This window comes from Primulina huaijiensis, chromosome 17, assembly GCF_012295235.1.
Source record: "Primulina huaijiensis isolate GDHJ02 chromosome 17, ASM1229523v2, whole genome shotgun sequence".
Taxonomy (NCBI): domain Eukaryota; kingdom Viridiplantae; phylum Streptophyta; class Magnoliopsida; order Lamiales; family Gesneriaceae; genus Primulina; species Primulina huaijiensis.
In genome coordinates, this window is record NC_133322.1 from 5,246,716 (window position 1) to 5,272,871 (window position 26,156).

At 33.6% G+C, this 26,156-nt stretch overlaps 2 protein-coding genes and 1 long non-coding RNA gene across 3 annotated transcripts; 1 reads left to right on the forward strand and 2 right to left on the reverse strand.

Annotated features, from left to right (window-relative positions):
- Positions 1 to 762: 762 nt before the first annotated feature.
- On the forward strand, positions 763 to 8,939 carry LOC140962260 (putative chloride channel-like protein CLC-g). Its single transcript, XM_073421108.1, has 7 exons — positions 763 to 1,013; positions 2,239 to 2,439; positions 2,770 to 2,947; positions 4,942 to 5,204; positions 6,747 to 7,016; positions 7,137 to 8,265; positions 8,785 to 8,939. Exons 1-7 carry the CDS (start codon positions 814 to 816, stop codon positions 8,917 to 8,919), a joined length of 2,376 nt encoding a protein of 791 aa, XP_073277209.1. The 5' UTR covers positions 763 to 813; the 3' UTR covers positions 8,920 to 8,939.
- A 1,247-nt stretch (positions 8,940 to 10,186) lies between these two features.
- LOC140962261 (aluminum-activated malate transporter 12-like) lies at positions 10,187 to 14,409 on the reverse strand. Its single transcript, XM_073421109.1, has 6 exons — positions 14,036 to 14,409; positions 13,788 to 13,928; positions 12,727 to 12,999; positions 12,350 to 12,471; positions 12,118 to 12,261; positions 10,187 to 11,505 (listed from the first exon to the last, which is right to left on the reverse strand). The coding sequence occupies exons 1-6, from the start codon at positions 14,325 to 14,327 to the stop codon at positions 11,155 to 11,157; spliced, it is 1,323 nt and encodes a 440-aa protein (XP_073277210.1). The 5' UTR covers positions 14,328 to 14,409; the 3' UTR covers positions 10,187 to 11,154.
- Positions 14,410 to 21,749: 7,340 nt separating this feature from the next.
- On the reverse strand, positions 21,750 to 22,631 carry LOC140963168 (uncharacterized). The gene is made up of 2 exons (XR_012172665.1): positions 22,457 to 22,631; positions 21,750 to 22,135 (listed from the first exon to the last, which is right to left on the reverse strand). It is a non-coding gene; the product is annotated as an uncharacterized lncRNA (long non-coding RNA).
- Positions 22,632 to 26,156: the final 3,525 nt, after the last annotated feature.

Here is a 26,156-nt window from a genome sequence, read left to right on the forward strand (position 1 = left end):
ATGACGAAAAATTAGTTTGTATAACAACAAAAAAGATTAGAATCATATTAATATTTTTTTAAGAAGTATGTGCATATCTTCGAATAAATGTCGACCGTACAAAAAAACTCAACAGAGAACTGATGATACTAAGAAATAAAATCTCTAAATATTAAGTTTAACACTTTACTAAGCCGATGATCTTAGCGTGAGATGCCGAACTGAGAACACAATTATCCGCTTTTGAGAAGAATTTCGTAGGAAAGTCATATTGAAATCTGGGTTATAGTTTTTATATCGTTTAATTTAAGAGAAAATTTATTAGTTCTTAACACGATAAATAATGATAGAAATCTATTTTATTTTATTAAAGTTGAGGACATGATAGTAACCACCTAGGAAGTACACCAACTTTTTCTCCCAACTTTACCCTTATATGATATTAATATTACACTTTTGTTTTTTGTTTTTTTTTTAAATTTCAACACACATAATGATAAAAAAGACTGTACACATACGTGTAAAGTAACTAGTTTTTATGGAGACGCAGTGAGGGACACGAAACCATGAATTATTCCCAAAATACTTGAATATAAATTTGAGCTTGATTATAATCGCAGTTCATATATATATATATATATAATTTTTTATATATATATATAATTTTTTTTTCATGAAATTCAATAAATTTAAATATAAATTCGATGATAATAGTAATGTACGGAAGAAAACGGGCCCCACTTCTTGGCACACCTTGATTGTTTTATGAATAATTGGTTTTATTATACGTTTGCTCAGTCAATGCCATATCTTCTCCGTGGATCACACTGCTAGATGGCGGTTTCGAGCGGCTTGACTTCGGCTGAGGACGAGGAGTCGCCGGCGGTGATGGAGGAGCCGCTGCTGTTACGTTATCAACAGCAGCGGCAGCAGGAGTCGACGCGCCTTCGCTTGCGCCGATCGCAGTCTAACACGTCCTCTCAAGTTGCCATTGTCGGCTCTGATCTCTGTCCAATTGAAAGCCTTGACTACGAGTAACCTCTATTGTTCATGCACGATCTCTTTTTGTATGCGAATGCGGATGCTTGTCAGCTTGTGTAGGATTAGTGTTCGTATGTTTATACTGCTGCAGTGGTTAGAAGAGAGGCGTACTGCGTACACTATACCCTGCTTTTCAATTGATTTGGACGCTGACTTGAAGTTTGTGTGGGAGGATAAACCTCAATAGATTTGCTATTTTTTACGAGTGTATGACATATATTTTCTTGATCTAGTCGACGCTGACTCAATTCTATTTTCTTTGTATTTTGATTTTTAAAAAGAATTATGTGAATCCTGTGATGGGATAAAATGGTTTAAATTTCAACTGCTTTGTTATTTCATGGAAATACGAGCATTTTATGTTGGACGAGTTAGCTCAACGGAGAATTACATAGAAAATGACGTGTGCTGAAAATATATGCTGATGTGTATGCATACTTGACTTCACTATTTGTTCGATTATTCAGTTTACATTTTAAAGCTGAAAGGAATTTATGAAGTTTATCGAGGGATGTTGTGTTAAGAAGTTTGTATGCTCAAATTACCTCATTTATATACTGTTAACCAAATAATAACGTACTATCATTTCAAAATATGATTTTAAGGTAATTGTTTAAAAGATTTATACTACATAACTTGTTTTATTTTCGGAACTACATGCAGGGTGATTTTGTCACTCATTCTTTCCTATTATTTGTTAGAGATTCCTTTCAATGTTATTAGTGAGGATGATAATTTCTGGGAACAATCACGGGTTCATGTTTGAATAAGTATATTTCTTGTATTTAGGACTGATTACCTTCTCAAGTGTAATGACTAATGAGGATTTTTTTTCCCATTGTGATGTACGGGCTTTGTGCATTTGAGTTCATTTTTTCGACTTAACTGCGTCGCCATGTCTTATCCCTGAAAGAGGGGTGTGAAATTGTTGCTTTGTAGCCTGATAAATTTTAATGAATCCAATAAAATTTCTCTTTATCGATATCATTTTAATATTGCAAGAAATGATTGTGATTACGCATATTTGAATTGCTTCCCCTTGTACCATGTGATTCCTTTCTCATTTTATTTTGTTATCGAATAATTTTATTCACAATAATGCAACCTTATTTTAAAGAGAATGTAGTTTAAGATTCATTGACCATGTCGCATTGTTTGCCTATGCTCTTGATAATTTTGCAGCAATTCAAGGTCTAACTGAAGTAATTTTTTGTATAGGATCATAGAGAATGATTTTTTCAGACAAGATTGGAGGAGCAGAGGGAAGACCCAGATATTTCAATATATACTCATGAAATGGATATTTTGTTTTCTTATTGGAGTTATTGTCGGTCTGCTTGGGTTCTTCAACAACCTTGCTGTAGAAAATATAGCTGGAATCAAGTTTGTCGTTACCTCTAACATGATGTTGGCCAGAAAGTAAGAATCTTGGCACTTTATCTACGAAGTTGGCCGGAAGTTAGAATTGAGAATCTTGGCACTTTATGTACGAAGTTGGCCGGAAGTTAGAATTGTGGTACTTATGTTTGGATAAAGATTTTTATAGTAAGCTTTGGTTTATCCAATAATAAGGATTTATTACTTCATGTTTTGCTTTTAAAACTTTTAAACCTATAGCTATGTTATAATTAATAATTTTTCCATGGTATCTGGGTATTATTTATTTTTGTTTGCTTCTTCCCTGCCACCTTTCTCATGTTTTGTTGGTTTTGCATCTGAACTAATGCATATATATTGAGTTTGGATCAGGTACACGTTGGCTTTCCTTGTATTTGCATCGTCAAATTTTGGATTGACATTGTTTGCATGCTTGATCACTGCTTTTATAGCACCTGAGGCTGCCGGTTCAGGAATACCAGAGGTTAAGGCTTATTTGAATGGTGTAGATGCACCAGCAATATTTTCGTTGCGAACTCTGCTCATCAAGGTACCTTGGGATTTGCATAGTTGGGTTTATATTACCTTGCTTCTTTTTCTCTATCTTCCTATTTCTCTCTATGTCTCTTATTAGGAATTTGTTTAATTGGAAATTGATCAACCAACTCTGTGAGGATATCTGGATTCAATGGTTAGTTGTGAAAATGAAAAAAATTCTGTCAAGTGAAAGAAGGCTACAATTCAAATTGCTTAGGTCAAGTGCCTGGATTGGCATTTCTTTAGTTCTTCAGATCAACACAAACTAATATAAACTTGTAATGGTTGCCAAAAAGAATAATTTTGACACTGATAACATACCCTCCTCATAATAGTATTCAAAGGAATGTGCCGTTTATGTGTTACTGAAATGTTTTCTGGAAGTTTTCTTTGTAAGTCTAGCTCTTTGATCGCAGTTTTGGCAGGATCCTTTTCCTGAATCTTTCAAGTATCGGACAATTTCACTCAATGTACATAATAAATCTCCAATTATGTTTCCCATTGTTCACAACTTACCGATTACAAAGAAACACTCGTTTCCAGTTATCTGCTTCATCCTCATACATTGTTGGTAACACTCGTCAGTCAGTTTGCAGAAAAGCTGCCCCTTCTTAAACATTTGGCCGAAGCTCTTTCCACCAGTTTCACTTTGAAATATTACTTACTTACATATTATATTGACACTCTTCCAATATTTTCCAAGGTTATGGATATTGAGTACCAAATGCAGCCTGCTCCTGTTGGCTGGGTGTAGGTATATATATAATGTTTTCAAGTTTCAGGCTAGACAGCCGTTTCCCCCCCTCTGACTTGGAAAGTTTTGTTTCGAAAAAGTTCTATAAGCATGTGTTTACAACAATCATGCTTTCTGCTTCTTAGCTAGCCATTGCTGTCATTCACTGAGATTCAGAATGCCATTTTTATGCTTGTTTTGTTAGTTCAGCTTCCCTTTCTCACCCCTCTGTACCAATTGAGCCGCTATTCTTCAGTTCTGTGCCATCTTTCTTTTCTAATCTTCATGTGCAACCCCAAAGATTCAACCCACCCTTTTTGTGAATACCCTTCTTAAGCATCAAAATTGTGCAATTCTAAGTGTGTGAAGGAACAAACGTCTGAGAGGTGTTCCTTTTTCTAGCCGGAAAAAAAACTGACATGGCCGTTGAATCTATGCTAGAATTATTAGTTCCTATTGTCAAGAGAAGGAGACCATACATGCTATTGAAGCTGCCATTCTATCATCATCAATAACCTTACAGAGTTTGTAATTAAGCTACTTGGGATTTCTACATTTATCTCTCTTCTTCATCGTGCTGAGTTTGAAAATTAGAGTTTCGTTTGTCACCAAATCACCTAAATTTTTCTTGATGACTCCATTCTAAGTTAATTTTATGCCCTCTTCAATTTAAGTATACTGTGTATATTTCTTTTTACTTTGTCCCTACTGGATTTCATGATCGAAATTCAATATGATTCCAAAATGCTTTAAAATTAACAATGTGCTAACTGAAATTAGCATCCGAATGATGTGCAAATCACTTTAACCATATTTCATAACTTAATTGGCACTAGCTGGGCTATGCTCAATGATCAAAATCGTCGACTCAATTTTAGAAGTTTTTGAAAGTTTTCTGAAAAGTAATTTTTATTTGGAAACTTTTGGAGTCGATGTGATGTTTGTTATTTGAAAATGTTTTTGGTTTAGATTTTAAATGTGAGATATTATAAAATTTGAAATTGTGGGATGTATATTTAGGAATGATATGGTGACAGTGAGAGCAACTTGATTTTGAGAGGTAATGATACTAAACGGTTGGATTTTGTGGAAAATAATCTCTATTGAAAAGCCAAATAAATGGAACCTAAGATTTTTTTTCCCAAATCTGTATGATTAAATTGTACTTCAAAAGTGAATAGAAAATCTTTGTGTAGATTGCTAATTGCTTGAGATATAATATCCAGTATTGTTAAGTGTTCTTCAAAAATTTAAAATGTCTTACATGTGCACAGATTGTTGGAAGCATATGTGCTGTGTCATCATCACTTAACATTGGAAAGGCAGGGCCAATGGTTCATACAGGTGCCATCGTAGCTGCAATAATAGGTGAGGGTGGGTCAAATAAGTTTGGGTTTACCTGGAAGTGGTTGCGGGTTTTCAACAATGATCGAGACAGGCGAGATCTTGTTACATGTGGATCTGCTGCAGGAATAGCTGCTGCATTTCGTGCTCCAGTTGGTGGTTTGTTGTTTGCTCTTGAGGAATTGGCATCTTGGTATAACTTGACTTATGTCCTTTAACTTTACTTGAGTCTCAAATCTAGATTAGGATTTTGTCGGTACTATTTCAAGAATCAAAGGTGCTATTGTTTTAACTCACCTAGGATTCTGGATCAATATTAAATTTTCGGACAAAAAGTTTCCTAAGTTTCCCTGTTGTTTTTGACTTGTTAGCTTGAAAATCGATGTCATACGGTTGAGTTGGTCAATATACCTCCTCCTATATCTCTGAAAGATGTAATCATGCTAGGCATTCTGATTATATGTCATACATGTTATATATATCGAAAGTGCTACTTATTGAATTAAAAATTTCAAAACATCAGGACTGAGAGGATAAAATAAGTGTGAATAGAATTGATGGATTGTTTTTCTTGTTTATGCTTCTATGGGTGGAATTTTGTTTGTTATTTGTGGTTTTCTTAACATTGTTGTTTTAATTTATTGATGATGCTTCTTTAGCATGTATTTGATGTCATGTTTCTATGTGTGTCGTACGGTATTATTACATTTACGGTGTTTATTTATTAATTATGCAGTAACTAATGTGGCAATTTTATCTTTTAACTGGTATCTTATTCCTAAAGTTCTAGAGGTGTAATCATAATTGCTTACCAAGACTTAAAATATCAGAATTTCCTTGAAATTTGCTTACTTCTGTTTTTCTGTGACTTTGAGGTGTCTCGTTCCTTACTTCTTGTGTATAAACTGTATACGAGGATCAAAGAAACGAGTTTTTACTTGTGAAATAACGATCCCATATTTGTAGGGTAAAATATTGTTATTTTTGGTAAACATAGTCTTATCATTAGGTGCCCATGTTTTAGTTCTGTAAAATCTGAACATGTCAGTACTACTAAATACTAACAAGAAAACTCTTATTGTGAAACGGTGTTTATTGTGGTGTACATGTTTGCTATGTAGTCATTACTGGTCATCATGGAATCATTAAATGGCTGATCATGGTTAATCGTTCATCCACCCACCTTAAGCATTATTGGCTCTATAGGCCATGTTGCTTCCGCTTTGTGCATCATCTCCATTGTTTAAGTTGGTTTTGCCAGTGTTCCAACTCCTTGCATTCCTACCAGATACATCATCCATATTGGTTATCTTGTCTCTCTTTTACCTTTTATATTTTGTTTGACTTGTCCTTACTGGTTACTTTGTCTCTACTTGATATTATCATTCTTTTGGTCGACTTAACTGCTTCCGTTTAATTTCTTATTTAACCAACTTTCAATTATCTAATTTGAAAACTTTGGAACCTGGATTAATTTAGCAATTGTGAATTACCTTTTGAACTATAAATTAGCTAAAAATTAAATTTTTGGTACATATCCTTTTTGCAATTTGGTCATACTAAGCCTTCTCCGAGGTGCAAGTGAGGAAAAAATGTTTATTAAGCTATGATGACGAATATGTATGTGGACATGACAATTGGGCAGGAGGTATTTGTAATGGTAAACAATGTGTGGTTCTGAGAATGTATAGTATCATGTGTTACTAAGATTAGTTATACTTGACTTTCTCTGCAGGTGGAGAAGTGCTCTGCTGTGGAGAGCTTTCTTTACTACAGCTGTTGTTGCAATTGTCCTTCGAGCTCTGATTGATGTCTGTTTGAGGGGTGAATGCGGACTATTTGGTAAAGGGGGTCTCATAATGTTTGATGTCACCTCAGCAAATATATCCTATCACCTGAGGGATGTACCTCCCGTTCTTCTTCTTGGAGTTATTGGAGGCATTGTTGGAAGTTCCTACAATCTTTTACTCAATAAAATTCTCCGATTCTATAATATGATAAATGAGTATGTCTTTGCTTTTGATTCTTTGTTTTTCAATTCGATAGTGAGATGATTAAATGTCCTTTTTAATCCACTAACCTATACTCATAGGATTTGTAATTGTTTCTTCTTTGTCTGTGCCAGGAAGGGAATTGCTTACAAGATAATTTTGGCTTGCTCTATCTCCATTTTCACTTCTTGTCTTCTATTTGGATTGCCATGGCTTGCATATTGTCGTCCATGCCCATCTGATACTTCAGAGCCTTGTCCAACGATTGGCCGTTCTGGAAATTACAAGAAGTTTCAGTGCCAGCCCGGTCACTACAATGATCTTGCCAGCCTCTTTTTTAATACCAATGATGATGCTATCAAAAATCTCTTCAGCAAAAACACAGACTCTGAGTTTCATCTTGCATCAATGTTTATTTTCTTCGTCACATGCTATTTTCTCAGCATTTTCAGTTATGGTATCGTGGCTCCTGCGGGCCTCTTTGTGCCAGTTATTGTGACAGGTGCAGCTTATGGACGATTTGTTGGAATGTTAGTTGGTTCTAACTCGAATCTCAACCATGGCCTCTTCGCAGTTCTTGGTTCTGCTTCTCTTCTTGGGGGGACTATGAGGACAACAGTTTCCTTATGTGTAATTATTCTTGAACTCACAAATAATTTATTACTGCTACCACTTAGTATGCTCGTTCTTCTCATCTCCAAAACTGTTGCTGATGCATTCAATGGAAATATATACGACCTCATTGTGGCATTAAAGGGTTTTCCTTACTTAGAATCTCATGTTGAGCCATATATGAGGCAATTGACAGTTGGTGATGTGGTTACCGGCCCTCTTCGGATCTTCCATGGAACGGAGAAAGTAAGTAATATAGTCCATATCCTCAAAACGACAAGGCACAATGGATTTCCAGTGGTGGATGAGCCCCCATTCTCTGTTTCTCCAGTTTTATTTGGTTTAATCCTCCGCGCTCATCTTATCACATTATTAAAAACGAAGATTTTCTTGCGAACCCCGGCACCTGTTGGCTCAGATGCCTCTACTCAGTTTTCAGCTGATGATTTTTCGAAGAAGGGATTGAGCCTTGGTGACAAAATTGAAGATGTAGATTTGTCTGAGGAAGAGATGGAAATGTTCATAGACTTGCACCCCTTTACAAATACATCACCCTATACTGTTGTAGAGACTCTGTCCTTAGCTAAGGCTCTCATTCTTTTTCGCCAAGTTGGTTTGAGGCACCTGTTGGTTATTCCCAAGATTTCTGATGTAAGACATTTTTATTTTATAACTGATACACCATTTTGTTGATCCTTGTTCTCTTTTCCGGTAACTATAAACAATATTATTTCTACGTTATTTTGGTTTATATAACCTATTTTCCTTTGCCAGGTAGTCTAAAAAATATCAGTTGGGCATTTACGAGTATGAACTAATCTTCCATTTGACACATGTTGAGGAACAAAATGCCTTCATAGAATCATAGTACACATGCTAATCTTTATCATTAAATGTAACTGTTTGCTTGGAAGTTCACTAATTTCTAAGCCTATCAAGATTCAAGAGCATGTATTTTTATTTCTTGTGGGGGATGTGACTCCAAATTATTTGTGACCATCTTAGTACATGGCTAGTCATGATGTATTGATCGAGCATCTTTACTTTCACGGGTATTGCAGTCCTTGTAGGATAACATATAATTTAAGTTTAATATTTCACTTTCGATCTTTTTAAAGAACTTCACCAGTTTTATTAAAATGCGATTTGTTTATTTATTTTGTTTTGCAGAGAGTTCCTGTTGTTGGTATTTTGACTAGGCATGACTTCATGCCAGAACACATCCTTAATTTATACCCACATTTGGTGACCAGCAGATGGGAAAGATTGAGATTTCAGCTCCCTCAATCACATAAGCTTATCTAGGGAATTGCAGCTAATCCCTTGAGTGATTTTGAAGCTCTACGAATCACCTTGGCTTCGAATCAAATGTTGTTCCAATCTCTTCTTTTTCTTGGATTCAAGAGCAGCATACAGGACCTTCATTCTTCATCTGTTGGCCTGGTATGCATTCAGGTCTGGCAAAGATGCCAGTTTTCTAATTATGAACAGGTTCTATGATTTTTCTTGGTTTTATTTATTAAAATAAATTGACACCATCCACCTCTATTATATTATTCTAGACTAGAAATCTATGAATTCTGAACATGTCTAAACGAGGCAAAAACGGCAACCATACAACTGTGTGTGTCATCTTACTCCATGAAGCAAATGCCTCGAACTCCATAGCCCTTTGGGAGCAGATTGTAGAATTTACACAACACGATAAGATGAGAGAAAGTTATCATCTCTTTTTTTGTCTATATTTAAACTTAACAATTGATACACCTTTAAATAGACAAAGACGACCAGAATAATATCCCACCAAATCTGTAAGATTATATCCTATCAAATCTGTGAGATGTTTTATTCCTATGAAAAAATAAAATCATATTCGTCACAAATCTTTCCTAAATAAACTTATCGTCACAAATCTCAATGACCAGATGAATCCGAAGGTAATCGCTCGGCTGTCTCTTAACTGGGACATTGGATCAAACAAAAGGAACAGTATCACCATCTCAAGATCAATGTATTCCATGATGATCATGGCTCAACTTTCTGTGGACGGTGCTTCAATTGTTTCACTTAAATTCTTTTTCATTTTTATGAAGTGTAACGGCACTTGAACCTTGTCATACAGCTGGCATTACTAAAATAGAAGTTTGTTTACAATAGTCCATTGTTTGTGCTTATAATCCAATGTTTTGCTAGTTTACTCCTTTATCCGACTATTGACTGTGATGGTTTGCGACTTCCCCTGTTTAGGTATGTAATCTTTGTAAGCCTCTTCAATTAGCCATCTAGGTTGTTGTTTTATTTGAAGTCCACATGCCTGCAGGTCTCTCTCTTTGTCCATGTATCTTTCTTTTCTTTTTGCAAACGCTTTCAGGAAATCAACTTAAGCATTTTTCTTGACAATTTCTTCAGTTCAATAGTCCAAAGTGTTTCAGGTAATATCTGGTGACTCAACACATCATTAATATGTATGCTTATTGAGTTAGATTTCTATCATACTAAATTATTTTTACATTTACATATTCACGTGTATAAATATCGCCTTAACATATGCTGAGAAACATGTTATACCCAAGAGTGTCATTTTGTGCTATTTTTAGCACGCCTTTGATAGGCATGAAGATGGGAAGGACTGGGCAGGGCAGACCCTCTCTCCCACCTTAAATCATGTCTACTTTCCGCAGATTCTGCAAGACGGGCCATAAAATGTGTACGTAATAATATATGTGCAGATAGCGAAATTAAATTGGCCCAAGCAAGGTAATAGACTTAGAGTAGGGGGTAAATGACCCAATTTCCGTAAAGTTATTACCAGATCATTTTACACTTATGCTCGAGTTTAGCTCGAACTTTAGTCTCCATTTCCTTTAAGATGTTTAGGGGAAACTTGGTCTGGGCTAGAGTTTAAAGAATAGAGCTAGACTCCTTTTACACATGAATAATCGATTGTGTCATAAAATCTTGGTGCATGATAATAACATTTTAAGTAGTTTTCAATTTTTTTGGATCATGCCATATGTTAAAAGATTATATAAGTTTTACTCATTGTTATACAAATGCAAGAGTTGAAGATGTGACGAGGAATATGTCAGCAACTCAAATACGATAACAAGTTATTTGATTCAACTAGCAGTTATACATTTACCTTTATATTAAATATGGTTTAGATGAATGATTTTCATAAGTTCCAAAACAACCCATATGGATTGGGATAACTGATAAGTATGCTAGCGCCTAGCAGTGTTTTAAATGTTGTCGTCATTCTGATCCATGGGAAGGCAAATTGCTCTTCGATGGTGCAGAATTCCCCATCCCAGTTTTTTTGCAAATCACAACCACTTGATCATTACTGGAATTATACTCCCTGAAGTTAGCTACCCTCCCCAACTCTTCAACCTCCTCTATCACGAGATCGAGCCTTGCCACTGCCTCGACTAATAAGGAGGCAAAGGCGGCAAATGGAAGTGCCTCCGAGAACTCGAGGCTGATTGAAATCTTGCTCAAGGTTGGCCTCAACATCTTTTTTTCAGCCTCCTTCCCTTGTTACCTTACCCTTTGTGACTTCCACTTGAGCAATGCTGATGTATCGGTTTTAACGCTAGATAGCAGGGATCCGTAGTCTTGGGAAGACTTTTCTCTGGCGGTGGCCGCTGCTAAGGCATACATATTGGTTTTGTTGGCATTGGTGGCTTTGGATCCGAGAAAGAGCCTCGGCTGGGATTTTAGGGCGGTATTTAAGTCTTGCAGGGCCTGGTGTAGGTGGTCGGATAGAATCTCGGGCGAGCATTGGCGATGGTTTTTAATACTTTCAGCTAGTTCCAATAATGCTTTGGTTACTTCTGCAGCTACTCGAATGCATGGATCTTTGAAAAGAACTCGAACCGACCGTGGAGTCTGAGAATTATGCGAGTTATAAATTGAGTGAATAAGAAGTTGAGAATATATGTTACATCTAAGTGTAGTAAAAGTGAACAAAAAACTAGACAAATTCAATCAAAAAAAAGTTCAATGCTTGAGTTTGAACTCGAACTTGATTGAGCAGTAATTTTCGAGCTTACATTTGATTCGGGCATTTTTTTAGTAACTTGGGCTTAAACTCAAGCAGCTCAAAATTTTTTTAGATAAAACTTAATATTTGTGTGAAGAATTACGAAATCTCAATGAACTTCTATAAAACAAGTTAGGACAAGCAATTTATCTTAAAATATTAGCGATTTAGGCAATATTTAAAAACAAAGTTGCTCCAGCTGCTTTTATATTAATTACTTTTTATACTTAGATGGGGGCCTGAGACGTCAGTGCTTGATCTCGTCTTGAGGTGCTACTCTATCTTGACTCGTACCGAGCTACACTCTTTATCTCTGTTCACTGACAGCTCAAGGTAGCATAACGGGTAGCCAAATAATCAACATATTTTGGTAGGCATACATTGGGTTTGGGAATACCCAAAATTTAGATATATTACAACAAAAGGCTATAAAGGATACTTATAATCAAAATGATGACCTGAATTTGAGTTTGAATGCATCCATGTAGAGCTACGACTGTATACCCGAAATGGCGAAGAACGTCTCCCAATTTGACGTACTGCTGCCATGGCAACCTGTAACAGTGTATTGAATGTGGTGGCTCCCAACTAGCATGCAATGCCTGTGCATTCATGAAGAAAATGATCTAAGAAAGATGAAGAAAACAATTGCATATCCGTAGTTTTGAATCTATGTGCACATATACATACCAGTGTCTCATCAATGGATTTTGAATCCAGAACAGCTTTGTAGCCCTTGTAGATAGGATCCTCCAGTGTTTTCTCTTTGTCTTCGTCTATTGTTTCATTTCTGAAATATTCATCGACACAAGCTGCAAATGGATAGGGAAAATTTCATTCTTTATCATCTCTTTATAGTTTATCGAAAGTTATAGTTGGTGATTACGGTACGAAGCAAATAATTTGAACTGCAGAGCGGTCTAAATGTCACATATTGATCACTTCATAAAAGTGGTGATTGTTGCTTCTCATCAATGCGTCTTCTTGCAACTGATGAGAAGTAACTGTGATGTTAATCGTAGGATTATATCTTTGTTCTGTATCATAATTTTATGTCAGGCACGTACCTTCAATCGAATTTTCCAAGCCCTGAAGCTTAGAAACAGTGGAATTGTGGAGATCTTGACCAGACCAATTCGGAAAAATGAAGAGGCTCATCAAGAGACAAATTCCACAGCCAATGGCAATTGTGTAAAATCTTTCGTGGGCTATCTTTAGCACATTATGAACTCGATAGCTGGAGACAGTAATCAGATTGAAAGTCAACAGAAATATCACAACTCCATATTCGTAATTTTTCTTTATGTAGGGGAAAAATCTCGTGTACGTAGCTGCAGCTCCTGTTATCAACAAAATAATTTCAATTAATTTCTTCTTCAACGATCGGTTTGCTTAAAATAAATACCAAATTTTTATGCACAAATGTTTTGTGAAGTTACACATCCAAGTAGGCATAATCGAGGATCAGACCAGATTAAACCGGTTCATTATGAGGTGATGGAACCGAACCAATCTTGTAGGATATCAGATTGGACCCGTTCCAGATTAATCGGATTGAGAGTTTAACACAATCCAAAGCAGAAACTGAATTGAACCAGTTGGAACTAATCAATATTTTTCAACCATTGTAGGCCTAAATAAATTATATGTCAAATAAACTACTCAAAAATTTAATATATTAACACACCCTAATCCTCACTTCTCAATTCTTAATTTAATAATTAATTATCTACTTTGTATATATTTATGAAATTGGTCTAGGGTTGAACCAGATTAAAATGATTCCACATCGATTTTCAATCCAGTCCGATTCAACATTAGCGTCGAAATCGGTTCTATATTGGATTTGATCATCCGATCCAATAAGTATCACCCTACACTCAAGATTTTGCAATAACAAACATAAGGGAACTCAGGATTTCCAGCAGGAGCATCCATGGGAAATACTAGTATTTTAGATGGAAGAATGGTCTAAATGAACTTAGTGATCTTGTACAATTACTAGTTATAAAACCATATTACAAATTTAAAACTAAATCAATTAAGAACCACCACATTTTCATAATCTAATTTAGATCACATGGTATTATTACAATCAGACCATATGATCAATTTGTATGATGCATACCTATAACAAAAACCGCGGTACCGATGAAGATAGCTCGATACACACGTCCCGTTTCTTGGGCAATATACTCAATCAAGAAAGCCAGTGATCCAGCTAACAATGTGCCAATCCCTCTATTCAAGCCTTTGCACAATGTTGCCCCTACATACCAAAATTTTATTATGCAACATCAAAAAACAATTACCACCACATTAAAAACATAGTAATAAAACGAAGGAAGAAAAAAAGAATGTAAAAAAAAGACTAACCAGCAGTGAATTCAAACACGAGAACAACAGTCATAACAGCCCAAATGGCATTTTGTCCAATTCCTTCAAACAATGGTTCCATTAAATACAGTCGTGAAACTAATGTTAACGAAAAACCCACTTTAAGTGAGTGAAAAACCCGACGTGGATCTTCTCGCCCGACTCGACATATCCTTCGCAATGTCGAAGCCAATTTTTTTTTAACTTTCTCAAGTACTGTTAAAATATGGGTTGTATATTTCTTCAAGCCATTAATCTTGGCTGTCCACTCATTATGATTTTCAATTCCCATTGATTAAAAATAATATTGAAGATTAATTGTGGAGCTTAATAAGAATAAAGAGTAACAAAGGAAAGAAAATGGAGAAGAGTTTGTATATATGCATGCAAGTTTAGTAATTTGAACTAGGGACACATTCTCAAGTTAGGCCATGGATGCTATATACAAGAGAAAGAACAATAATAAAGAAAAAATATTGTATGGTTCAAATTTTGGCAAATAACTACTGGAAGAAAGCTAAGGTTTGAGACATAATTACAACAGAAAATTTTGGAAAATGTACGTCCAAATTCATCTTCTTGTGGTGTATCTCACATTTCACGTGCCTACTTCTGTTTCTTATGTGAGAAACCTCTTTAAAATTTCATTTTTAATATACCCAAAATTATGCATAAAAATTAGGCTCCAATAACGAATAAACATAACACTAGTTTAATTCGGAAATTTCACTCTAACTCCCACATTTTTATGCTTCAATTACAAATTTACGACTAATATAACTTCTCATTTATCGTTTAGCTTCATCATTTCTGTATCGCGTGTGCCTCTACCACTCGTGTAAATGAATAATAAGAACGATCTACGTATATAAGAAAATAATTAACGAAACATAATTTGTAACATTAGATCTTCCTTACATGGGTTAAAAAAAAAATTGAATTTTAGCATTCACATGTCTTTTTCTTTGAAGTTTCCTTTTGGTAGATATATTCACATGAAATCCGGTTGCAAGAAATAAGTTTGGGGTACTTATACTTGGTTGCCTAGCTACCACAACTAATTGTCGCAACCATACCAAATTTAGATGTTAATATATTTTAGCACATATATATGTGTCCACTAGCTGTATAGTCAGTCAAAAGCATTACATAATTGCATGTGCATTGTTCCTTATTCTTGTGTTATATGAGTATATTTCTTTCTTTTTCTTCCCTCGCCGATATTTCTATGAGCGAGAGCAATATTATAATTTTTTTATATTGTCAAATTTCAGTCTTATAAATCCGCTATCTTTTTTTCGATGATGAGCTGACGTCTGCAGTATCACATGAAAAATGACCAAAATTGAAAAAAATCGAAATATACATGACGAAAATTGAAATTTGACAACAATGATGACCAAAATCGCAAATAAGCAAATAACATTTTTTTCGGGAAAAATGGGTTCTGTAATCGTTCATACAAAATCGGGAAGTTTGGTGGTTGATATCCGCAAGTTCATGTGTCACCCTGAATTATCAGCATATAGTTTTTCCCCAATCGAGTATATGTCTCAAATAAGCAAAATATGTTTCAATGATCACTCGAGATATTATTGGATTTTTGCTTTAGGTCGAGTAGAATCCACGAACGGGGGTGTATGGACTAGCCACCAACCTATGATGGTGCAATAATGTACTGCCACCTTTTTAAAATAACAATATCGATCACCTCGTTTGAAAAGAATCTATTTTTTTTTAACCGTTTACAATCTTAGTCCACTAATTTATATTTTTTATTTTATTCTCACCAAAAAATTATGTCGTATCACCAGACAACGCTGATCTGGCTACGTACATTGTCGAAATTGTTCGATATCATGTCAACTCCCGTGAAAAAACACTGAAATCGAAAAAAATACAAGTTTAACAATGTCTTATGTCACGTCAGTACTCCGATGAAAATGACTGAAATGAAAAAAATATAATTTAATATATTAAGACTGTGAATTGACCGATAACATGATCGAAAATAAAACACGTATAAGTTAATATGACCAAAAATATTATTTACCAGTATCAATAATATTATGCAAGTAGATGGATGTCGGTATCATCCAATGAAGTCAATTATGAAGTCGATTATATATATCCTAATCAATTTATAGCCTACAACCCAATGGCCCGATATTTATTGCAAATGGCTGGTATGCCTAAGGCTGGACAGTCAGTTTTTGCAAGTTGCCATGGCCTTGAATGATGGTCCAACACCACGACATGATTATACATATGCAACTTGCTTCAGAATCTTCTATCTTTTTTTTTTTTTTTAAGCTATCTCCGACCCATAAATCTATTTTGATGCAGTTTCTACATCAAAATAATGCAATTTCTGCACCAAATATAACATTCATCTCCAACACATTTACTTCAAATCTTACACTAAAAAATATATTCCTAGAATATTCTTTTTGTTTACTATTTATTTATAAATTTAACAATATAATTATAATTAATTTTTTTGTGTTTTAATTTTTATTATGAATTATATTTTATATCAACACGATTTAATTTTACTCTTCAATTATATAATATTATTATTAAAAATATTTAATACATATTTAAATTAATTAAATGGCGCAGCCTCCGTTAGACAATTTAATCCTGCGCTATCATAGCGTTTCACGCTACGCTATGATAGCGTAGTATTGGAGAAGCCCTAAGGAATAATTTGGATCTCGAATTCAAAACCTCATCGTAATTTATGTTGGACACAAAAGAGTTAACGATGTTTCTTTATTTATGATACAAATTATTGTGATCGCTAACGATCAATCCTCGGCAGTTTCTGCCGGAGAAGTTCTCGGTGTAGCAAACCGACGCGTAATTGGTGCTACTCGCACACACGCCTCTAGCTCGGAGAAAAACACAGCCGAGCCTCTCCCACCTTTGGCCCTAAACCTCAGACATTTCATCAGTAGGTTAGCCCAAAAATATTGTCGAATTACCCGAACATTTACCCGTGACAGCACTTTTCTTAGCCATCCATACAATATAGCATTAGGATGAAAAGTAAAAAATGTTTTTTTTTAACGAAACCATATTATTCTGAATATGTAATACATTAAAAAGATATAGTTCTTTGTGCAATAACTTGACTTCGACATTTTGTTTTTTTTTTTTTTTTAGTAGAACTGGCATGATGATGTACATGTCATCGATATATATCTGGTAACATGTCATCAATATCGAGTGTCACGTAAATATTCCAAGATTAAAAGAACCTTAATTATTACATTAAGACCTGACTATTTATAGAGTCAATATCCTATTGAAAAATAACACAATTTTGGTCATATGTGTTTTCTTCATTATAATTGTAGTTTCTCGTGTTTTCAAATTTCAGTCGTATTCCTTTATTTTTAAATTTTTGATAATCAACCATTCGACACCAAAATTGTCCCTAATCGTCATCAATCATCCAATAGTAATTTATCTCATGTACGACACAAAATTAACAAATACCACACGTATATAATTCTGTCCGAAACTATCATAATTCAAATGGATTCTCATATAAATTAAGTGCAATTCTTGCACTTATCAGATTTGCTCGTACTCCATTTTTTGGAACCATATTTCTTGTAAAGATGTTTTGCATGGGGAGGATGATCTAATCATATGTACGAAGATAATGATTTTTCTGTGATTCGATTGCTCGAATTTCCGAGGTTGTATCTAATGGTTCATGTTTGATTATAAAGAGATTCAGAGTGAATTTAGATGGAGCCAGTTGGAAAACTCTCTTGAATATTAGTTGAGCTATACATTTATTTGGTTTCTTAGGTAATCCTTTTGGTTCCCGAATGTAGGATAGTCATAGAATGTCTCTGTTTCAAGAAATGTTTATGTGCATGCAAAATATTTTTTTTATTATTTGTTCAATATTGGTTTGGTCATCTATATTATAGTGGCAATCACATTTTTTGATTTGGGGTGGGAAGACTAGAACATGTACGTGTCTTTCTCACGTTTGTTAGAGTGTGTTATCACTAAGCCAAATCGGCTTTGTCATGCCAATTACATTTTCAACATTACAAAGCAGACGAAATTATAAAGCACGTCGCGGATAAGTAATATCTGCAGCGTGCGTTTATGTGTGCTGTTAATATTTAGCGACGGTTTTTTGAAATCCGTCGCAATATTTATATTAGCGACGGTTTCTTTCAATTCGTCGCTAAAGTAGCGACGGTTTTAGTCAAGCCGTCGCTAACATTAGCGACAGTTAAATATAACCGTCGTCAAAAATTCAAATTAGCGACGGTTAGAATAAGTACGTCGCTATTAGCGACAAATTCATAACCGTCGCCATTAGCGACGGTTTAATACAAAACCGTTGCTAAAAGCGACTGTAAAATTTAAACCGTCGCAAATTGTCTTTAAATACCACCAGTCAAACCACATTCTACCACAACACTTCATAACACTTAAAATTTTTCTCTCTCAAGCAATTTAAATTTCAATTTAAGATACGTTTTTTTGTTTCGATTTAAGGTACGTATTTTTGTTTCAATTTTTTGTAAATTTTTAAGTGTTAGTTAATATGAATATTGTTATTATATTGTATGTTTTTTTTTAAGATTTATTAAATTATAAACGTAATTTTTTTTTATTGTAAGAACAAGATTAGCGACGGATTTTATTTTAATTCGGTCGCTAATTAGCGACGGCAATTTTGAAACACCGTCGCAATATAGCGACGGTGTTTTAAATATTCGGTCGCTAATTAGCGACGGAATGTTGAAACCGTCGCTACTTAGCGACGGTTATGCTATGACTATCAACAGCGTGCATAGGCGTGCCGCGAATAATAGTTTGTATTAACGGCGTGCCGCGGATAATCTTGAACTTTCAACAGCTTTCAACTTTGCAGCGTGCAATGTGCGCTGCGAAAAGCGAATTTGCGCGCTGCGAAAAGCCATTTTTGTTGTAGTGTATGCGCATTAATATTGCCGTTGACATACACAAAACATAAAATTCGATCTATCCCGTTTGAATGTACCAGACAACGTTCTATATATTCTTTCCAAAATTCGGCCCAATCCAATGGTTACAATTCTGACGTCGACTTTCACAAGCAAACTGTGCAGATTCTATGCTAGAAACCAACAAATGTTGCTCTTTGTCTAGACATGCACTGCTTCAAATGTCGTCTAAAGCCGATCTTCACCATTCACAATTTTTTCACTTTCGTGTGAACATGCTGACCAAATTGCAGTTCGATCCAATGGTTCAATATAGAGCAGTCGCTTCTGTAACTTGACTGAATATCGAACATATGCAAATTAGAAGTATGTAACTCTCTTTCTTTTGTGTATTGTTTTGGCTGCTTGTTGTATATCGAGCTAGAGAAAAAATCACACCTAAAATATTCAGATTTAAAACTAAAGTCCGAGCAAGAAGGTTGCAAATTCTGAATTTAAGAAAGTTTCTACCAATCTTCAGGCCAAGAAACTCGAGCGTTTTTCACGTGTTTTTGGAACACTTTTCTGTAAGTGGGCTAATGTTTCGAAATAAATACATATGTTTAAATCAATAATTCACAATAGGATTTTTTCTATTCGACCTTCAATTTGTTTTGTTTTGAAAAGTATGTTCGTTTTCGTCACAAGAATGTTTATAAGTTCAAGAGCACGGTTGTGATTCAAGTTAGAAATGCTAAATATCCGAAACACGATAAGTTTATGGTCCTGATGCGGTAAGTAATAATGATCAATATATGACACCATCCCTTAGAAGAATTATATATATGAGACTGATCAGTAACACCATGAAATATGAAATGAATTTCAGTATTATAAGTACATGTACAAGTTTATGTGATGATTGTACCAATTTTAGTGAATTTTGAAATATATGTCTTAGTTTCTATTGCAACACATTATGCAATGTAATATTTGCAAATTTCGTATCTATATATAATTTATTTTGTAGTTCTTTGTTAGATCGGTCTCCACTTTCTAAGCATTTTACAAAATAATAACCACTTACACCTCTTCCCTAAATGAGAATGAGGAGCAAGTCGAAGAAGAAGAGCAAAAACACTTATGGGGATGGTGAGGCCCTATTCGATCAAGCCCATATTTTTAATTATGTTTTAATTTCATTTTCACGTTGTACACTTATACACTCTTTCGATTTCGATTGCATTGTAAAAAAATGCTTTTATTTATGATATAGACGGATTTTTGACAATGTTTGTACTAAGTATCTTGTTGTTTTACGATTTTTAATTGTGAAACAAGGTCGGTGTCAATACATCTCGGTCTGATCAGAACGTGACAGTAGCATATAAAATTCACGAAAAATTCAGGTATCGTGTGTATGCTTACATATGGTAAGAGAAAGATACGTGGTCGTCCACAATATCATAACATGAAGTAATTAATGTGAACGAGTTAGATTAACTTAAAATGTATAAAACTTTGATGAAAAACTTGTTGCAAGCTAGCAGCAAAAATGTAAAGATTATGAGCTAGTTTTATTAGTAGGAAGTAGGAAAACTAAATCATGAGCATGAAGACCAAGAAAACGTTAGCAAAACGCCCCATTTCTCACACAACCAAAGTGATGAATTATTGTGAGCTGCTTTCGGTGTTTAAAGTGGATTACTAGATAAGGCACATTTGTACGGTTTTGAGACTTTGGTGGGTCACTGACATATAATTTGAGACTGCATTTATTTGAGCATATTCCTTCGTTATTTAATTTGAGAGTTCATTTATTTGAGCATATTCCTTCCTAATTTCTTTTATTCATGAACGAGTTTCAATGTATAGATGTACATATTTACTAAGAGCTAGACATGATTAATAACTAAAATTTCGGCATTCTCGACTATTTTCCTGTATTACTAGACATGTCAAAACAGACAAGTGATGTAGAACAGATCAATATATCATCAACTCAGCTCATCTATTTTAGATATCATGGTGGGTTGACCCGATGGATAGACATTTTTGTGTCTAATCTTATGGACCCTCCATTTTTGTCGTGTCGAGAAATTCTCAATCTTATCCATCTATTTGATTTTTATGATCTGATGAATTTAGCTATCAATCTTGTCTATCTATTTTATATGAAGGAACTATTCGAGCATATTCTTACTTCTCTAACCACTACTTCTATTTCACATTCTCAATTATTTTGGATATCTCAATGTCCTACACGTACACCAGCATCGACACCTTTCACTAAATATTTTGATACCTCGTTTTCCAAATGATGCCAAGACACCTTTAACTTTCGTTGGTGGAAGACAAATTGTCCAATCAAAATGAGTCAGGACCTTCGAGCCTTAGCTGGCGCTGCCACATCCTTGTCTTCATTTCTAATCAATAATAATGTTATTAAGAAGTTCCGATCACACGATTTTAATACTTTATAAGTCAATAAAATATGGCCTTAGTACTTTTTTTAAAAAAATCTTTTACAGTTTTTGTCATTTTTGAACGAAGCAATACCATTACTAAACAATATGGAATTATGTATATGATCAAACCTCGAATTTGAATACTTACAAGATCAAATTATTAAAAAAAAAACTTTGAGAAATATTTATGGTTATTATCCGTTAACTTGATGTTATACAAAGTTTTTGACCTAATAAGTACAAAGTCATGCATTATGCAATGTATTTATAATAGATTAATGGGATATAAGAAGCCTTACTCCAAAATTAAAATCTGCATCTTACAATATTAACCATCATAATTAAGATGGATTATTATTACACCACATAATGAACTAGTCTCCACACGAGAGACTATCATGGATCCTTAACAACACAAACATAGATATGCATGCATACAAAACCCATAACCAAATCAAGACAAGAATTTAATTTATTATATTATATTATATTATATTCTTAGAGGAGATTTATAAGGTTTTAACAAGGCTTGGTGCAGAAGCAACGGCGGCGGAATCCTCGGCAGTCTCCGCTGGGAAAGCCCTCCGTGTGGCAAACTGATGCGCAGTTGGTATCGCTCACGCAGGGTCCCTTGAAACGGAAGCTTGGGGACTCGCACAACCTCGCCTCTCCCACCATTGGCCCTATCCCTATTATGCAAATTCGTTAGCAAAAAATTTGTCCTCTAAAGTTAGTCTATATAGTTTTTCGGATGTGAAAATTTGATCTTAATACAATATTTTGAAAATACATTTGGTCTGATCAATTCTAGCCAAAGCACATCAGCAATGATCGGTGTGGGCTTTCTGTCACACTATTTTTGACGAGTTAAAAGACTAAAAATTTATATGAAGTTAAACAATATATAGGCCTCCCCATATATGAAAACATCAAGTTATCGGAAGGAACGAGTTCTAGAAATTGTATAAATGTATAATTAATGAGTTCAATCACTAGGCAAGAAAACTAACCCATGAGCGTCACAAGCATGAACACCAAGAAAAAATTAGCAAAACGCCCCATTTCTCACACAACCAAAGTGGGGGAATTATTGAGATGAGCTGTTTGTGGTAATTTAAAGTGGGTTGCTAGGTGTGAGGATAGGTCAGGTGCATTTATAAGGTTTTATGGGATGGGTGGGGTGGGGTGGAGCAAGCATGCGTGTGGGCATATTACTCATTATTTCTTTTGCAGAAAATTTCTTATATTTTTTTTCATTTTACCGATGTCATTATCAATATTGTCAAATTTCAGTTTTAATTTGTTGTCTTTGTTTTTTTATATATATAACAATTTTAGTTATTTTTCTTATGTAATATTGATGTGTGTAGTGTCACATCAATATTTTTGATAAAAAATGACTGAAATTGTCAAAAATCGTTTCCGACATATGACTAGGACTTGAATTTGAAAAACAGAGGACCAAGATTAAGCGAACATACAAACCAAAATACGGTTTATCTTTCTTTTATTATTGCTCAAGTTTAAAAATTATTTATTTTCTGGTACATTTTTTTCGACCTTAATTTAGTTTTGTTGGTGTGTGAAATATNTGATTGAATTTTTTGTATATAAATCATTGTAATCGATTTCAGAATTTTAACAAAATGGAGTTGTCTCATCCATTAAAATTCCTATGTTAAATTTTTATCACTTTTATCGAAAGATCAAAATCGACTTAATTTTGTGAATGTTGCGTAAAATAAAAAGTAAAACAGATGCTAAATTAAATAAATAAATAAATAAAAACCTAAATGGGCACCCAACCATCATTTATGATATATGGTTGCATGATTCAGAAATTTATTGTGAAAAATTAAAAGCATTGTGTGGAAAAGGGAAATGCCATATCAAATTTCAGAAATCGTGAAAAAAAAAATTTTTAATAAAAAAATTTAGTCCTAATTAAATGTAGGATAATTTTTACACTTGAAGATATTATATAAACATATATTGTTAAGCATCATATAATATTGTTTATAAAACGAGCTAGGGGCTTATATTTTGAAAATTGAATCTATGTGAAATTAATTTTGTATTTTCCGTTTAAAAGCTTGCTTCATATATGGTTTTTTTTATGACGTGAAACATAAAAAGAGGAGATTGTCTAAATTCATATTTATAACTCCAAAAAATTTAATTCAATCGATGTATGAGATCAAACATTATTAATACTAGTTATTATGCACACGCGATACGTGTGTACAATCTTTTTTATTATTATCGATTGACTAAAATGAAATTTGACAAATTATGGAGGGACTAAATTGATATTTGAATTGTTGAAATAAAAAAAAGTGTGTGTTAAAATTAAAATAAAAAATAAAAGTATAATATTAATATCATATAAGGGTAAAATTGAAAAAAAAAAGTTGATGTCCTTTATAAATAATTATTATCATATCTTCACCTTTAATATAATAGTACAGAGTCTTGTTGTCCTCATAATATAAATATTTAATCCCTGAGGCCCAGTCTCCTTATGGCCGCCATACAAATCTGAAAAAGACAAAATTGTTCCGCGGCGCGGCCCGCCTAAATTTTGACGCCTCTAATTCGGTTGGACTCTAGACGAAATATATACAATATATATGTACATAGGAGTGATCACGGTGCGGTTTTGCGGTTTTTTTTAAAAAAATTCAAACCGAATTGTTATATGCGGTCGATTAGTATTTTGAAAAAATAATCGTGGTTTTACATGAAGAATTAGCCTTGCAGTTTTGAGCGGTTTTAAACGGTTGCGGTAGCTTTACGGTTTTTTGTAATGAAAAATATTAGAACATATATTCTAATTTATTTACAAATAACAACAATATATTGTCTTCAAATATAAATATAGTTCAAATCATATAAAGATAAAAATAGATAAAACAATAATCAAGATTCAAAACTAAGTTGATAATTTAACAACACAAAACACTCACAACAAAAATGACATTTATATTATTTTATCATTTTTTTTGCTTTCAAATTTCAAACAAAATATTGTAGCAAAAGAAATAAATACTCTAATAAAAGACTAATATGAAAAATAATTAAGAAGAAAATAAGTTTTATTTGTAAGAATGATAATTTTGAAAGGAGTTGAGATATAATGAATGATGACTTCTTTATTTGAATATGTTGCTNGATTCTTTCCACTATTTTTGAAAGGACAAAGTCCAACTATGTGTGCTCAATAATAATTATTTGAATACCATGCTTTAATTTATAATATATAGTTCCTATTTGCGAAGTCAACCTAAAGAACAAATATATTTTTCGAAAAATTACTATCGTTATAAGGACATGTTTAGAAGAGAAAGTCAAAGTAAACGATTTATAACATTCTAGATATTATGTTTTATGCAAGAAACTAATAAAAAAAAAAAAAACTTCTTATTATTTTTATTTTTTTAGGGAAATAGATAGAATTTGAAACGTTCAGCTTGTAACTATCATATCATGTAAATGGAAAAGCGATTTGTGTTGCATTTGACTTGTTAGAGGACTATATATTGGTTGCAAGATCGATCAAATGCTAATTATTTTACTAAAAATTATAATTTCACTACAACAAAAAAGTTAAACCGTTGTCGTAGGTGATTTAAAATTATTGTAATTGAATGCATGTGTTGTTGAAAGTGCGTTCAATGACAACGGATAAAATCTGTTTATCCGTTGTCGTAGCTATCAGTTGCGACGGTTTTTTAAAAACGAATTAGCGACGGTTTATGATATACCGTCGCTAAAATTAGCCATTGTTTTTGACAAATCCGTCACTAATTAGCGATGGTTAGCGACGGTTTTTCATGAAGCCGTATATATTTGATCGAACAATACAAGATATTTCAAATCTTCTGTTTTTCTAATTTTGAGCCAAAATGATATTCATATAATGGATTTAAAAAGTAAATTTGAAATCAAATTCATTCAAATTTTTGGATTCAAATGCAACATAATTCTTTATTTTATTTTTTTACGTGATAGCTCGATTATCGTGTTTAATTCCCTTTTCAACTTTTGATCAACCCCAGGTGAAAGTTAAAAATTACGATTACTAAAATTTAAATCTATGTTCAAGAAAGACGAGACAAAGTTTTGTGGGACATACTGAAAGTTGGACGCAATTCAAAATAGTTCAGTTGATATTTCAAAATCATCCTTTAATTCAAATTCATCAATTGCAAAAAAGTTTTTTTTTTTTTTAATTTTCGTAACATTAATTATATAACAGTAGTACGAATATTTATCGTTTTATTAAAAATTATAACTAGTATTAATTTTACGACTCGAATATTTTAGATCGTACAGCAGTTCAAACGCCGGGTTCCATCATTATCTCAACAGAGACAATTATTAAACTTCACCAATCACACATATTTAATATATAGTATAAATAATCTTTTATGATGTATTTAGATAAGTGGATTTATGGAGAGTTTTCAAATTAGAAGATTAAAAGTCAAAAATCCGAATATATTGACATAAATGTAAATTTTCATTAAAAAATTGTTTGGAGAATAATATTGAAAATCTTACAAAACTAANCTTACAAATTATTATAAATCTACGCTAAATATTATGTCAAGCGGTTTAGGCGGTGTGGTTTGATGCGGTTCCTGGCAAAAAAATAACCGAACCACATATGCGGTACGGTTTATGATTAATATTTTTAATCACGGTTTT